Source organism: Manacus vitellinus, unplaced genomic scaffold (assembly GCF_001715985.3).
Source record: "Manacus vitellinus isolate BGI_N305 unplaced genomic scaffold, ASM171598v3 scaffold_22_pilon, whole genome shotgun sequence".
NCBI classification, from domain to species: domain Eukaryota; kingdom Metazoa; phylum Chordata; class Aves; order Passeriformes; family Pipridae; genus Manacus; species Manacus vitellinus.
In genome coordinates this window covers 9,650,412-9,664,290 of record NW_021939632.1, presented here as the reverse complement: position 1 = coordinate 9,664,290, position 13,879 = coordinate 9,650,412, and the positions used below count along the sequence as shown (strand labels likewise).

Sequence of the window (13,879 nt, the reverse complement as noted above, 5' to 3'; positions counted from 1 at the left end):
ATCCTCCAGGGACACTGGACTGGTGGATTTAGGCAATCATCCAGCTGGGTTCCTGCAGCAGAGATCGCAAGGTCCCCCCTTCTCTGCAGAAATCAAGAGAAGAGGATTACCTTCCCGTCCTGCTCAGCGGCAAGATCACATCTGGCAGCCCAGGAGGTCACAGAACAAAGTGGTGGGAGAGATGGGAGATGTTGTGCAGCACCGATGTTCAGTATTCCTCCTTGCTCCGGCTCCATGGCCCCCTCTGAGCAGGGCAGAACACCCATGGGTGCCAGCCTACCTCCTTGCTGCTCCCTGCACAGAAGCAGCTTTGGTTTCTTTTTGGAAGCTTTTTCAGAACTCAGGCTGTCTTCCCCATCCCCACCTCACAGCAGCATTGCCCCTCTCTGCACAAGCTCATGGGGAACCTTGCGTGGGCGCAAGAGAATTGCCCCAGCACTGTCCTCATTCACTTCTACTAAAGTCCCTTTGGGGAGCAGTCCCAGCACAGGCACCTGAGAGCCAGAGGGCTGGAGAGCCCTGCAGGGACAATGCACTGGGAAGGACGGGCAGGGGCACAGGGCAGCAGGCAGGAAGTGAACTGCCCAGGGCAAAGCAGCGAAGGCCAGACAAATTACAGGAATACTCACTTGAATTGAAGAAACATGCTATCCAAACAAGTGCCCAGGATTCAGGTATCTCTGCAAGAAAAATGTCCTTTGCGAAGACCTATGCAAGGGAGAGTGGCTGAAGGGATCTGCATCTCTGCCCTGTAGTTCTGTGGCAATGCCTGTGGGTCTAGCAACTGGCTCTGGGAAAGGCTGGCTCCAGCATGAGGGACACGTCCAAACCTTCCGTTTCCATGGGGAGGAAGGTTTGTGTCCGTGCCCAGGGAGGGCATGTTCCTCCCCTGGCAGACAACAGGGCCCAGCTCAGCCCTTTCTCCTCGGTGCCTCTCCTGGGGCTGGTGAGTCCCTTCTTTTGAGTGACGTGGAGGGGAGGTGGATGGAGGGCAGAAGGAGACAGAGAACGTGGGGCTAGGGATGTGCAGCATCTCCAGTGCTCAGCAGTACTTGCTGGTGGTCCTCGACACCTGCAACAGCAAACAGGACCCCGGCAACCATGAGCTGGGGCTGCTCTTGGGGCTTCACATGCAACCATCATCCCCCTCAGCATCAGCTCTGCTCTCCCCAGACTGATGCAACTCACATCTGAACAAACCCACCTGCACTGGGGAAGGCAAATACAACTGGAGCCGCTCTCACCCCTGCCAAGTGTGAGGAACTGCCGCCTCCTGCCATTGTTACCTGCCCCACACCCCCCAGGGGCAGGGATCACAAACCCCTCCTCACGGGAAGAGGAAAAAGGATTTTTGGACTTTATTTTAATGAAGTTTGGGTGGCTGAATAGCAGACAGCAAAGCCCAGGGAGGGACTTTCAGACATACACGGGAAAGGGAAATTTTGCCAGTGGCTCTGGTTCACAGTTTTGCTGTGGAAATGGTCTTAAACAGCAGTTTCTTTAGCTTCCCAGCCATATAGCTGTGTGAATGGGTGCCAGTGGTATCTGACAACAGAGATGTGCCAGCCCCTCCCAGCTGCAGGGAATAAAAATAACTGGAGAAGATAGCTTGAGTGTACTTGAATCCAGGTGGCAGAAACAGAAACCCAAATAGTTTGCTTAAACATACAATTGTTTAAAATAATACAGTTGATTGTTTTAGGAACAGACTTTCTATTTTTAGTCTCTGGACAGGCTTGCTTTTGTAAAGATAAACCTCTTCCCATACAACAAAGAGATGGGAGAAACTTCTGGTGGGAGTGCAGTCCTGGTCTGGCATAACTGAGTCCCTTAGAAGGGAGCAGGTGAACACTTGTCCCATCCCAGAGCATACCCTGGCAAACAGGGGGCCTGCAGACATACAGGGCCCAGCGCAGGAGCATTCTGAGTCTGCAGGCAGCCTCTCAGCTGCTGTCCCCATACTGCAGTAGCATTTTGCGATCCAGCATGCTCCTGGTGTGGTAGCACCCAGCAGCCTCTCCCTCCTCCTCTGGTCTCACAAAAGTGGGGGTACCCCATGGAGCGCACCCCTTGCAGCTCTCTTACTCCTCCTGCCCCAGCCCATTCCTGTTGCTCTCCTCCCCACCCACCCGCTGTCTCTTCTCTGGCAGAGCAACCAGGACCGACTCTTTCGAGCTGGCCAGATGTCCCTCCCTTCAAGCAGCACGCCAGCCTCTGGTAGAACCGTTTGCTGACTGAACCCCCACGCATGACCCAAAGCCCCCGCAGCAATCCTGCCTGCATTGCATCCTGGTGCACTGTGTTTCCCAGCACATCCAGCACCCAGGACCATCTGGATAAGCTGTGATCCTGGCTGCCTCCTCTCCATCATCGTGGCCACCCATGGAGGCCCTGTACTCTGCCCTCGAAGGGGATTCAGCACCTTTGTGAGGCACGTGCAGCAGTGCCAGAAGGGCTTTGACCTACGCAGCCTGTACCATGTGCTGCTGCTGGTGCTGCCACGGAGTTCCTTGGGGCAGGTGGAGAGCTGGCAGCACCTGCAGAGGCTCACCCACTGCCAGCCTGGCTTGGCCAGCCCCGGCATGACCAGCAGCTATGTGGACTGGCTGGCCTCCTACCTGTAGCACCTGAGCACAGTCAAGGAGAGGTTCGACACCAGGGTGGTGGTTCCACTCTGTGAGAACTTACACATGCATGAGGAGCCAGCTTCCTCCCCATTCAGCAGTCCCCCTTGGCATCCATCCCCCACCTGGCTGCACACTTCTTTGCCCACCGGTGTAACTGGGGGCTGCTGCTGCAGGGGGGGACCCTCAGTGAGAGGGTATTCAGCCCCCTTGCATGACCTGCATGGTTTTGCTGATGTGGGGCCCTTTGTGAAGGTCTTGTGGCTGGTCCCTGATGTCTTTTACCGGAACTTAGTCATGGCAGATCTTGCCCGGAGGTGGGTCTGTCTCCACCGCAGCAGGTACAGCCTCTCCTTGCCACCGTCACTGCCACAGCAGCCACCAGCATGGGGCAGAGCAGGGCTGGCTCCCAGCACTGTACAGCTCCCACTGCGCAGCAGGACCCCCCAGCAGCCTGGGTCTCCCCTGGGCTTGTACAACCTCATGGTCCTGCTGCAGCCCTCAGGCAGCAGTGCTGGGGAGCTGCGAGCCCAGCTGTGGGAGAGCCGGGAGGATCTGCTGGCCCTGCTGCACCACGGGGAGCAGGCGGCCGCCCTGCGTGCTCAGGTCCGTCACATCGCCCAGTGCATCCGCCTCTTGTGCCTGCAGCAGCGGGGCGAGGGGATAGGGCTGGCCTGGCCCTGGTAGAGCCCAGGAATGGGTGTGGGACATCGCCGGCACCAGGCTGCCCTAGCTGAGGAGCTGCAGAAGAGCCTGGAGCTAGAAGAGTACCATCACAGCATCCTGGAGGCTGACTAGCTGTTGGAGCTGGAGGTCAGGCCCATTCTCCTCTGGAGGATTGATGTGGTAAGGGGCGTGTGCTCACTCTGCTTGCACTCCCTGGTCTGCATACCAGGGTGAGTGGGGCACTGCTGTGGGCCAGGGTGCTGCATGGGAAGGGCTGGGCATCCAGGTGGAGATGTGGATCTTGTGGGACTGGGTATAGCCATAACCTCTCCAGTTCAACGCAATGGCCCATTAGGCAGCCATGTGATGATGTGAGGAAGGAGAGCCATGAAGCGGGGAATGGAAGAGGTAGTGTTTCCTAACATGGTAGAGCAGGCTGCAGGTCTTAGATACTCCCATCCAACCTATCTGGATGCTCAGGACGCAGGCACCCACACTGCCTCCTCTCCAGCAGGTTCAGCAGCGCTGCCAGGACCTGGAGCACTGCCTGCCCAACAGCAGGCCCGGCTCAGAAACAGGATGGCCACTACTCCTGTACTTGGGCAGACTCAGCCCTCTGCCATGTACCCCAGGGCATTGGCCAGCCCGTGGAGCAGCCTGTGACTGACCACATGAGGTAGGACTACTGCCTACTCCCAGCAGCAGCACCCAGGAAAGCATGACTGGAGGACACCCAGCCCATCACCACGTGGGCTGCGGGCAGCCAGCAGCTCATGGGAACCTGGCTCAGCTCCTGCCTGGGAAGAAAGCGTGGAGAGAACATGTTAATGAGATGTTTCCTCCATGTTCAGCACATGGCCCTGCCATTCAGCGTGTGGCTACGGATTGCATAAGGACATGGGCACTGAGCGCTCTTGAGCACACAGGCAGGAGCGTGTACATGTATACGGATGCAAGCAGGTAGGAATATGTGTTTCTGGTTAAATATGGGGCTCAGACTCCCGTTTCCAGCAGCCAGCATGGGGGATCTAGCTGGGTCCACAGTAACCAGTCTGCTTGATGATGGCAATGGAAAACCCACCTCTGCGCTGGTAGTGGATGACATGGTTACAGCCCTTGCTCCAGCAGGGGCTTGCTACCTTACTGGCTGTTGTGGGCAAGAAAGTTTTGTGTTGGGGAATTTCAATCAATTTATTGCCGTTGGCAATAAAAACAAAGGCGCAGATCCAGAGCCACAATTCCTGTGAAGAGTTTATTGGTGTAGCTGTTTCCACTACAGTCAGAGGAGTCACAATGCACAGCAACAACAGGCCTCCTACACTACACAGGGAGGACAGGACACACACGGCCACAGACACACAGAGACACTCGTCTCTCCGCCCTGGGCCCTGCGGGGGGGCCAGGCTGTGGGCAGGAACCTGCTGTGGGGGGAGGCTTCTTTCTCTGATGGGATACTTCTGCAGCCTCCCAAGGAAGGCATCGGACCCTCCCGTAATGAAGCAACCACCATCTCTCGCAGGAGCCAGGCTGGTAAGTGGGAATAGGGGCAATGTCTTGTCCCAAATCCAGTGGTGAAGCATGCATCCCAGCTTCCTCCAGAAGACCACTCCAGCTCCAACCATCAGGGAGAGGGTGGTGTGCCTGTCTCCTCTGGCACTACCCTTGGAGTTGCCAAAGGCAGTAAGGGCACCATTAAGCAGTTTCTGGGCCAGCTCTGAACAAATGCTGCCAGGTTGGTGAGACCCCAGAGGAAGCCCTGTCAGGCAGAAAGGTGTGATGCACAGAAGTTCCATCTGAATATGAGGAAGAACTTTACTGTGTTGGTGACCGTGCACTGGAATAGGTTGCCCAGAGAGGTGGTGGATTCTCCCTCACTGGAGACATTCACTGTCTGGATGCAGTCCTGTGCCATGTGCTCTAGGATGACCCTACTTGAGCAGAGGTTGGACCAGATGACACACTGACCCATCCTGTGATTCTGTGTTTGGAGCTGCCCAGAGTTGATGGGGGCTGACAGGTGGGCTGAATGCTGCTCCCTCCCACTAGGAGGAAACCACTGGATGTGAAAGGTCTTCTCAGTATGGCAGCAGAATTGGGGCTGGGGGTTTCAGTGACTTCCTTGTAGGGTTGCAAGGAGCCAGACTCAGTGGATCACTGCACAGGGAACGGGAGGGGACCCAAAGGACTGTTTTGTGCTTCAGCACTACATCTCTTGTATAGCTTCTTAAACATGGTTTATTCTCAGGGACAGAAATGTGGGCATCAGGAACTGGGATGCAGCCCTATGATGCATTTACCCCTGCAACCTTTGTGGAGGTGCAGAATGGCACAGGACTCCTCTTAGTTCCTGCAAGAGGGCAGACACTCAAGGCTTCAGGATACTTGCTTGTCCCCAGCCTCCCCTCCCGGTGCAGTTTGCCTTCGGGAATAAGGTTGGGAAAATTGAGAGGAGGCTAACAACCTCTCCCATGCCAAGCAAGAAAACAGTTATGTGGGAAGGTGACTGCACAGATGATGGTCTGGAGGATAGGGCCAGGGTGCCTGTCCCTCTTTGCCTGTCTGCCAGGCTGCAGCAGCCCCATGGACCAGGGGCTGTGGCAGAGGCCCAATGTGAGCACTCCTAGAAGGGGGCAGAGGGAGCAGGAGCAAGGCATCTGCCAGCTGAGTAAAGAGACTGCTGGCCTGGGAGAAGCCCACTGGCCATCCACAGGCAGCTTCTAGCCCATCTCTGTGAGTGCTCAGTGTCATGTGGTGCTGAGAGCTTCATGGTAGTGGAGGGGGATGCAGTGGCACCAGCTGGCAGGGTTCCCTTTTACCACCTGGAGACCAGGCACAGGCTGCCTCCAGCAGGGAGGGGACAGACCCCTGACCCAAGGGCACTGAGGGCCCACACAGCTCTGTGATGTGAGAGGCATCTCTCAGCCCACTAGGTCCAAGAGGAGAGAGACAGCCTCTGCTGAGCGAACGATGGGGCAGCCACATCCAGGGCTGCCTCCTGCAGGGCTATGGAACAGCCATTCGTTGGTCCAGGCAAGAGATCGTTGACTCATGGCAAGTCCCCAGTTAGTTCTCAGGAGGGGTGAGCAGGTGTGAGCGGCCTGTCCCATGATTGGGGAGGGCAGGTCCCAGCTCATACAGGCATGTGCAGCTCGTTGTACTCATCCCGGCCATCCTCGTCAAAGTTTGGCTCCGCATCCTCTGAGTCCAACTGGGAAGAGGCAGAGACCAGGCTCTGAAGGCCACAGCTGGCCCCAATGTGGGGTCAACCCTGGCATGGAGGGATCAGCACACAGTGACCCAGGCAGCTGGGCTGTGCTGGAAAAGCAAGGCTCTTGCTCCTTCCCCTCCCAACAGGCTCCTTTTTTAAACCCTCATGCCCATCTATGCATCCCCAGCCTGATGCCCTTTCCAAGGACCGGGGCTTTGGTCCAGCACTGCAGCTCCCCCCTCTTCCCCTGCTTGCAGCACCCACTCCTAGGTGCTGCTCCAGGCTGTTCTCCAACAGGAGCTCAGGATGTTGACAGCAGCAGAGGAGCTGCCAGCTCTCAAGCAGCTGCCAGCACCCTGGCATTGTGGTTACATGTTTAAGTGCCAGGCAGCCACAGGCTCTGCTGTGATGCTGGGCTGTTGCTACTGGCTCAGTGGGGAACTGGGGTGTCTCTTGATGAATGAGCCACAAGATGGAAGGGGAAACCTGTATTCTAGGCCCCTGCCTAGAAGGAACCTGCGTTTCCTTGCCCGAGGCTGCCCATCCATCTGACACTGCACTCCCAGAGCTAAAACCTCCAAGGAAGCCATTCACCCACCTACTGCTGTTGAGCAAAGACCCTCAGATAACAGCAAGAAAAAACAAGGCTTTGATGGCTCAGGTTCTTCCAGCCTTTCAGGCTGCCAAATCTCCTCAATCTCACTGCAGTGTTGCAAGCTAGATTGTGAAGACAGCTATCTGCTTACCGCTTTGAGCTCCCTGTCGTGGAAGAAGCGGGGTAGCACGAAGCGTCGCAATGGCACTGTCATGATCAGGACAAAGGGGAAGGCCAGGGATGCCACTGTAGACTTCACCACCCAAAGCAACACAATGCAGGCCAGTTGAATGCAGGTGAAGAGATTCATTCTCCAGGTCTTCACCTAGGAGGTAAATCTAGTCTAAGAACACATTATCCTTCCACACAGATTAATGAACACCCAACTGGCAGAATGTAACCCTTCTGCATAGATTAGTACAGCAATGCAACACTGCTGCATGCTCTACCTGCCTTTACAGCAAGGTAGAACTCCATAACACATCAGCCCCTGTGTCTTGGGAACATACCCACCTGGCAGTGCAGTGTCCCTTCATCCACTCACTCCTATAAACTGTCTGTCTGTCCATACAATATACTGGCAATACACTCCTGGGTGCAGCCTAACGGCATGCTATCCAAGGCATACAATGGCATTGTACCACCTCTGTGCATGGCTTGCACTTCTCAGCACAAACTTGCAGCCAAGGAGGGTCACCAAGCCAAGCATCATTCTAGCAAAGCACTATCCTCCCCTCCCCTACCTCTTCTTCCTCTGCTCCTCATTACCTGGTTCCCTGCAACTTGTCTTTGCTCACCTTGACAACGTAGATGTGGTCAGGGTGGTGCTTGGATGGCATGAAGATCAGAAGCAGCCGCTCGTAGAGCTGGATGCCCGTGAGAGATGTAACCCCCATGTACAGGAAGATGCCAAAGAGCACAGCCAACGGGATCTGCCGCAGCATGTTCCCCATCACAATGGACAGACCTGCACAGACAGAGCTCAGGGCATGGTGTGTCCCGTGCCAGCCCCTCCACAAGGCACCTCAACCTCCATCCCTCTCCCACCCCCTCTCCGTCCTGGGCTGCAAGGGAAAAGAAGCTCCAAAGGGGTTGGTGTGGGCAGTCCTGCAGTGAGCAGGCAGAGCACAGGCTGGCCTGTGGGGCAGGGACACTGCCAGCAGATGCACACGGTTGGTCCTGACCTCTCCCCTCCCTCCCTCACCCAAGCAGACTCACCAACGAGAGCAGCAATGAGCACTCCGGTCACACGCTGTTCCTTCACCTCCTCGATCCTGGGCTTCTCTCCTGGTGCGATGGCCTTGCTCATCACAGTCAGGGCATTGACATGTGTGACGGAGCGTACTGTCGCTGCGGTCAGCCAGGGCAGCCCAAAGAGTGCACAAAGCCCCCCCATAGTGCCAATGAGAAGAAGGTCCAGGTGGAAGCCAGAGCCTTTCAGCAACTTCCTCTCCTTCTTACTAACAATCAGCCTGAAAGAAAATAGAGCCTGGGTCAGTGCCAGGCCCAGGTCAGTGCCCAGAGATAGCACTGCAGCTGGGGACAACATTCAATTCGCTCTCTGGAGACAGCACACATGGGGATAACAAGGAGATGGCTGAGGAGAGGGATGGATGATGGCTGTCAGCTTCAGGTTAGAAGTTTCCTCCTGTGCTTGGCTGAGGCAGGTCTCTTCCACACCACATGCGGGGGGGAACCAAAAGATGAGTGGAGAAGCCAAGGTACAGCCTGAAATGGCCAGGATCCCACCCCTGCTGTTCCTCTGGGATGCCCATTGCATCTCCATGTGAATGGCACCTTGCCTGCCTAGGGGTTAGTGACAGTTGGGGTTGGTAGGGGAGGTACTCACGTAGTGATCTGTGTCTCCATGAAGATAAGAATGAAGACCAGGAGAGCAGGGATGGCAGAGGCAAACATCATCCACAGTGGAAAGGTCCCACTGCTGCCCATGGGGTGAATGAACCAGCCACGTTTGTGAGGAGATGTGACCGACAGGCCAGAAGGGACATTCAGCTTCTGGTGGTGTAGTCACAAAACCCAGCAATTATTCATCAATACACACCTGCCCACAGCCTTACACAGGACTAGCCTTGATCCTTCTGCTCTCCCGGGTCTGAACACTTCAGATGATGGGATAAGCCACCCTGAACTGAGCAGGACTTTCTCATGGGTAATCAATCGCCTTCAGTGCAAAAAGTCCCATGTCCCCTAACATGGGACTGTCTCATTCCCTTTCAGCTATTGAAATTTCCTTAATTTTTGTCCAAAAGACCAAGGAATCATCTTCCTTCAGGAACCTCACCCCCATGCCATTGGTTACAATGCTCCTTGACCTCTTCTTGGACAAATTAAGTGTTCTGAACTTCCTACCCTACTCTGAAGTGGCTTTCCAGACTTTCCAAGACTTTTCTGAGACATTTTTCAGCATTGTTTTTGCAGTGTGAACCCCAGAAGTGACCACATTCTCTGGAAATGACCTCATCCTGACCATGTTCAGAGGGAATATCGTGTTTGTGGCTCCCATCAGACCACACAGACTCCTAGCTGTACATCATCCTGACCCTGCGTTCATTAGCATTTGAACCCTTGGCTCTGTGTTCCTCTACAGCAATTTTAATATCTGCACTGCAGGGAGAGTTTATGATTTGCATTTATGTTAATCAGCATAAGTATGAATAATATTCCTGGAATGTTTGTCCTTGAGCTAAGCTGTGTAACTAAGTACCATTTTCTCAGAAAGCTTTGTACATATGCTGAGTTAATACTGAAATGATAATGCTTTTGATATTAATTGTAGAAGTGTAGAAGGGTATGAAAAGAATGTAACAAAGTGCATGATTTTACTAACATCTGATAGACCCAAATTTTTCATTGAAATTCAAATGAATAAAAATGCATTTTGATTCCACCAAGCCTTGGGCTGTCTTGATAAAAAACTTGCATGATGAACAGGAAATAGCTTTCACCCTTTCCGCAGTCTTAGTGAAAAAAAATACCACAACAAAAATATATAAGTACATATCTACTGAAAAAGGAGAAAAAATGAAACCTGTGAGATGGGCTTGTCTGATAACATTAAGTTATCAAACTTAATGCTAAATTTGTGCATAAACTGGGAAAAAATTATTAAGACTGTGATCAAAATATTTAGTAGCCTCTACAATCAAGGAGAGAATAAGTATGTTAAGTATTAAACCCCACTGAAACCATTCTACATGCCAGCTTCTTCAGTGTGCATAACCAGTTTATATCCTGTTGATTGACTACAAGTGTTTAGAGTTACAAACAAGGAATTAACTGCAGTGAAATTCCTTAAAGCCCCTAAAGCCTCCCCTACGAACAGCTGGAATACCAGAGGGATACTAGGACACTCCAGTCCCTGTAGATCTGGCCTCAGTCTCAGCAAGACCCTTGGAGCTTCTCTTCAGCGTGGGAGTGAGGACAAGGGGAATGTCTCTGTTTGCTTTGTGCTGTTATGACTAAAGAAGCAGGAAATACAAATTCCCCATTGCACAAGAGCAGGCCACAGTGCCACAGGGAATTACTGCTGGGCTGCAGGAGGGGCTCTGAGGGCAGTGCTGGCACCTACCTGCGTGTATGTGTCAGTGATGGTGTAATCCACCAGCACCATGACCAGGATGGAGATGGGGATCCCAAAGTCTCCGATGATCCGCCGAGCCTGCAGAATAAAGACCTGTCACTGGCAAAGAGAAGGGCCAGCTCCATGCATCCACCTTGCTACAGAGAGCCTGCAGCAAAGAGAAGCCCCAAGTGGGGCCAGGCACCACTGCAAACCTAAGCACTGCTGATGGGCAGGGCAAGGGAACCCAGACTTGACCCATAGGGTTGTGCATCCCATTGCCCACATAACACACAGTCCTCTTAAATGACTGGCTTATTGCTCCTGCTGGCCTTTTTAGACAGTGGTGCAGGTATTATACAGATGCCTTGCATGTGAGAGATGTCCAAAGAGAACAACTTGTAAGCTCTTGCCCCTATATTCTAGTTTAATAGATTTTTATCCAGACCAAAGAGCTTTCCCAAGGTGCAGAGGACTTTCCGGCAAAGCTCACTGGAGCAGGACAGTGCAAATACTGTCACCAACAGTCAGCTCTGGTCTGCAGCCTAGGGTGGGCTACTATCCCTTCTGCAAGGTACTTGAGGGATTTCTGGTGTTTCTTTGTGGGACATCCAAGTGCTCTGGAGAACAAAGGTCTGTACCAAGAAGAATTACATGTCTGGCACATCCCTTGTCCTCAACATCTGGGTCCCACGAACTTCTCACCTTTCCTCCTAAGAAACGGCTGTTCTTGAACTTGCGCATAAAGAAGGCAATGAAGAAGGTGCCTAGCATGAGGATGAGGGAGAGGAGAGCAGTATTGGGCTGCATCCTGGTGCCCAGTGACATTGCATCTGCAGAGAGCATGCTGGCATTCAGGCTGCTTTGCACATTCGGTGGGTAGAACTTCAGCAAAGGATGTTCTGCAAACACCTGGACAGGTGAGAAAAGCAGCAGGCAAGTTACCACAAGGAGGGGCAGGGGGCACTGTCATTAATGGGAGTCGGGGGAAGCGGAGGTGTCCTGCTCTGTGGAGAGGTGAGGGTGGTAGATGGTGGGCACAGACAATCCCAGTATCTGTCACTTCGCCTCACAACCTACCCAGCTGCAGAGGGTTGGGGAGAAAAAAGTAGCCCCTCTTTAATGCCTCCTGCAGAAGAGAAGGGGAGAGAGACATTAGGGCTCTTCCTGCCACCCTCTGTGATGGCACAGGAGGCAGCTGTGCTGAGGCATGAGAGGCCAGCAAAGAAATGCTCTGCAGAATGTCTAGGAAAGCTGTGGCTGAGTTGGCCCTGTTCCCCTGCCACTTGTATGCTAAAGCAACAGGGTCCTGAGAGATCAAGAGATGCAGTGGCCCATCTCCCTGGGGAAGGTTCACCTTGTACAGTTTGTAGAAGGTCTCGTAGATAAAGATGAGGGAGATGAGGAAAGCAAAGATCTCCTGGGTGAAGGGCGAGATGTAGCGCACCAAGAAGCTTCCCTCAGCTGCCACAATAATGAAGATGAAGACGATGAGCCACAGACCAATCCACACTCTGCCTGTGAGATACTCAATGCCTTGTGTCTGGCAGAACTGAAATGGAAAGGGAAGGAGTTACTTACGGCTCCTCAGGCTGCCTCCTGCATCTGCTCCCCATTAAGATCAAAGATTCTCCTGGAAAAAAGCATCTACATCTGCTTAGGCATCCAGCACAGAGACAGTGAATTCATTGCTGAAGTCACAGGCAAATTTGCAGACTTTTCTTTAACACCTGCCAGCTCACACCAAGCAGGTCTTTACCTTTTCAGTCTTTTTAACAGCACCTCCTTTGCTTTCTGCTGAAGCCAACCATGCATGATGCTCCCCATCCCACCCATATGGAGGTGCCATTGCTCAAACACAGCCCTCCACTGCTCCATGCACTCAACAGCACAAACCTGTTCCCTACAAAGGAGAGCGTGAGCATCCTGCTATGTCCCATTGCATAAAGGCTACATTAGCTGGGCCATAATCTCAGACAGCACCTCTGCTCCTCCACACACATCAACACCAACTACTTCCAGCACCAGTCACATCTCTCCCTTTGCAGCTTTCCTCGGTACCACCACAAGCAGAGGTACACCTGTGTACACTGTGACTGGGCAAAGAAAAGAGGTCAGTGAGAAGTGCAGTCACAGGAGAGCAGGGAAATTCACACTCTGCAATGGCATCACCTCCAAACTCTTGACACACCAAGGTGAAAATCTAACTGTAGGTAAAAACATGCTTTTTTAAAGACACAGACATGCTAGGAGTCAGAAAAAAAGAGAAGGATTAGACCCACTGCTTGAAGGTACAAGGATGCTTGTAAGAGTAAAGGGGTCATGCTACTTAAGAAACATATCCATCCTGGCCAGCCAGGATACCTCTGCACACACCCTAGGCCTTATCCTGAGAGGTAGGAGTAACGTACATGGCACATCCCAAATGAGTGGTACGCACGTTGTTGGGCTCACATACAAGGAAACCTGGACACAAGTGTAAGCTGTGAAATGGTCTTCAAAGGAAGCCCCAAGAACAAGAAAGTTTTAGGATGCAGCTACAAGTGCTTATTGTGCCAAGATGGGCTGCAGCACAGGGCTGGGGGACAATGCTTCCCTCAGAGTCAGCAAGTAGAGGAGTGCTGTTATCACTGTCACACCTCAATGAATAATGGACACAGCAATGGGAGGCAGAACTCTCTACAGAGTGACCTGTAAAGGGTCAGCAGAGCCAGGGGCAGCCCTGGCCGAGCTGAGAGGAGCCTGGAAGGACCCAAGGAGTCCAAACTACCAAAGACACTTTGCAGAGCTGAGAAATGCCAGCTGCACTCTCCAGAACAAGGGCAGAGTGAGCAGGTACCAAGCATAGATACTGCCTCACATGTACCTTGTAAAAAGCTTCTTCAAACACCAGCAGAGGCCCTGAGAAGCCAATGACCAGGAGCGGCTGGGCTCCGAGCAGGGAGAAGAGGATCCCTAAAACTGAGGTGGAGATTATCAGCTCGGAGACCCCCATGAGACCCTCAGTTTTCTCTCCTGGGAAAGAGAACAACATGTGAGTGTTATAGTCCAGACACAGGCACCATCACTACAGGCAGGCAGGCTGCACAGCTCCAGAAAGAGGAGGCAGGTCCCCATCCCATCAGTCAAGAGGTCCCCTGTGTTAGGCAAGGGAGCATGGAAGGAGCCCGGGGAGCTGAGACTGGAGAGGCCAAGTGGCAGGGTGG

At 53.2% G+C, this 13,879-nt stretch overlaps 1 protein-coding gene across 2 annotated transcripts in view; it reads right to left on the bottom strand.

Moving 5' to 3' along the window:
• Positions 1-6,055: 6,055 nt before the first annotated feature.
• SLC4A3 (solute carrier family 4 member 3) overlaps positions 6,056-13,879 on the bottom strand; it is a 33,056-nt gene continuing 25,232 nt past the window's right edge. For both annotated transcript variants that reach the window (XM_008922885.2, XM_029959816.1), the window contains 9 exons: positions 13,540-13,688; positions 12,031-12,225; positions 11,379-11,585; positions 10,683-10,772; positions 8,943-9,109; positions 8,312-8,565; positions 7,891-8,060; positions 7,245-7,418; positions 6,056-6,498 (listed from right to left, as the gene is read on the bottom strand). In XM_008922885.2, coding sequence (XP_008921133.1) covers positions 6,421-6,498; positions 7,245-7,418; positions 7,891-8,060; positions 8,312-8,565; positions 8,943-9,109; positions 10,683-10,772; positions 11,379-11,585; positions 12,031-12,225; positions 13,540-13,688 — 1,484 coding nt within the window. In that variant the 3' untranslated portion in view covers positions 6,056-6,420. The remainder of the gene's footprint in view (positions 6,499-7,244; positions 7,419-7,890; positions 8,061-8,311; positions 8,566-8,942; positions 9,110-10,682; positions 10,773-11,378; positions 11,586-12,030; positions 12,226-13,539; positions 13,689-13,879) is intronic.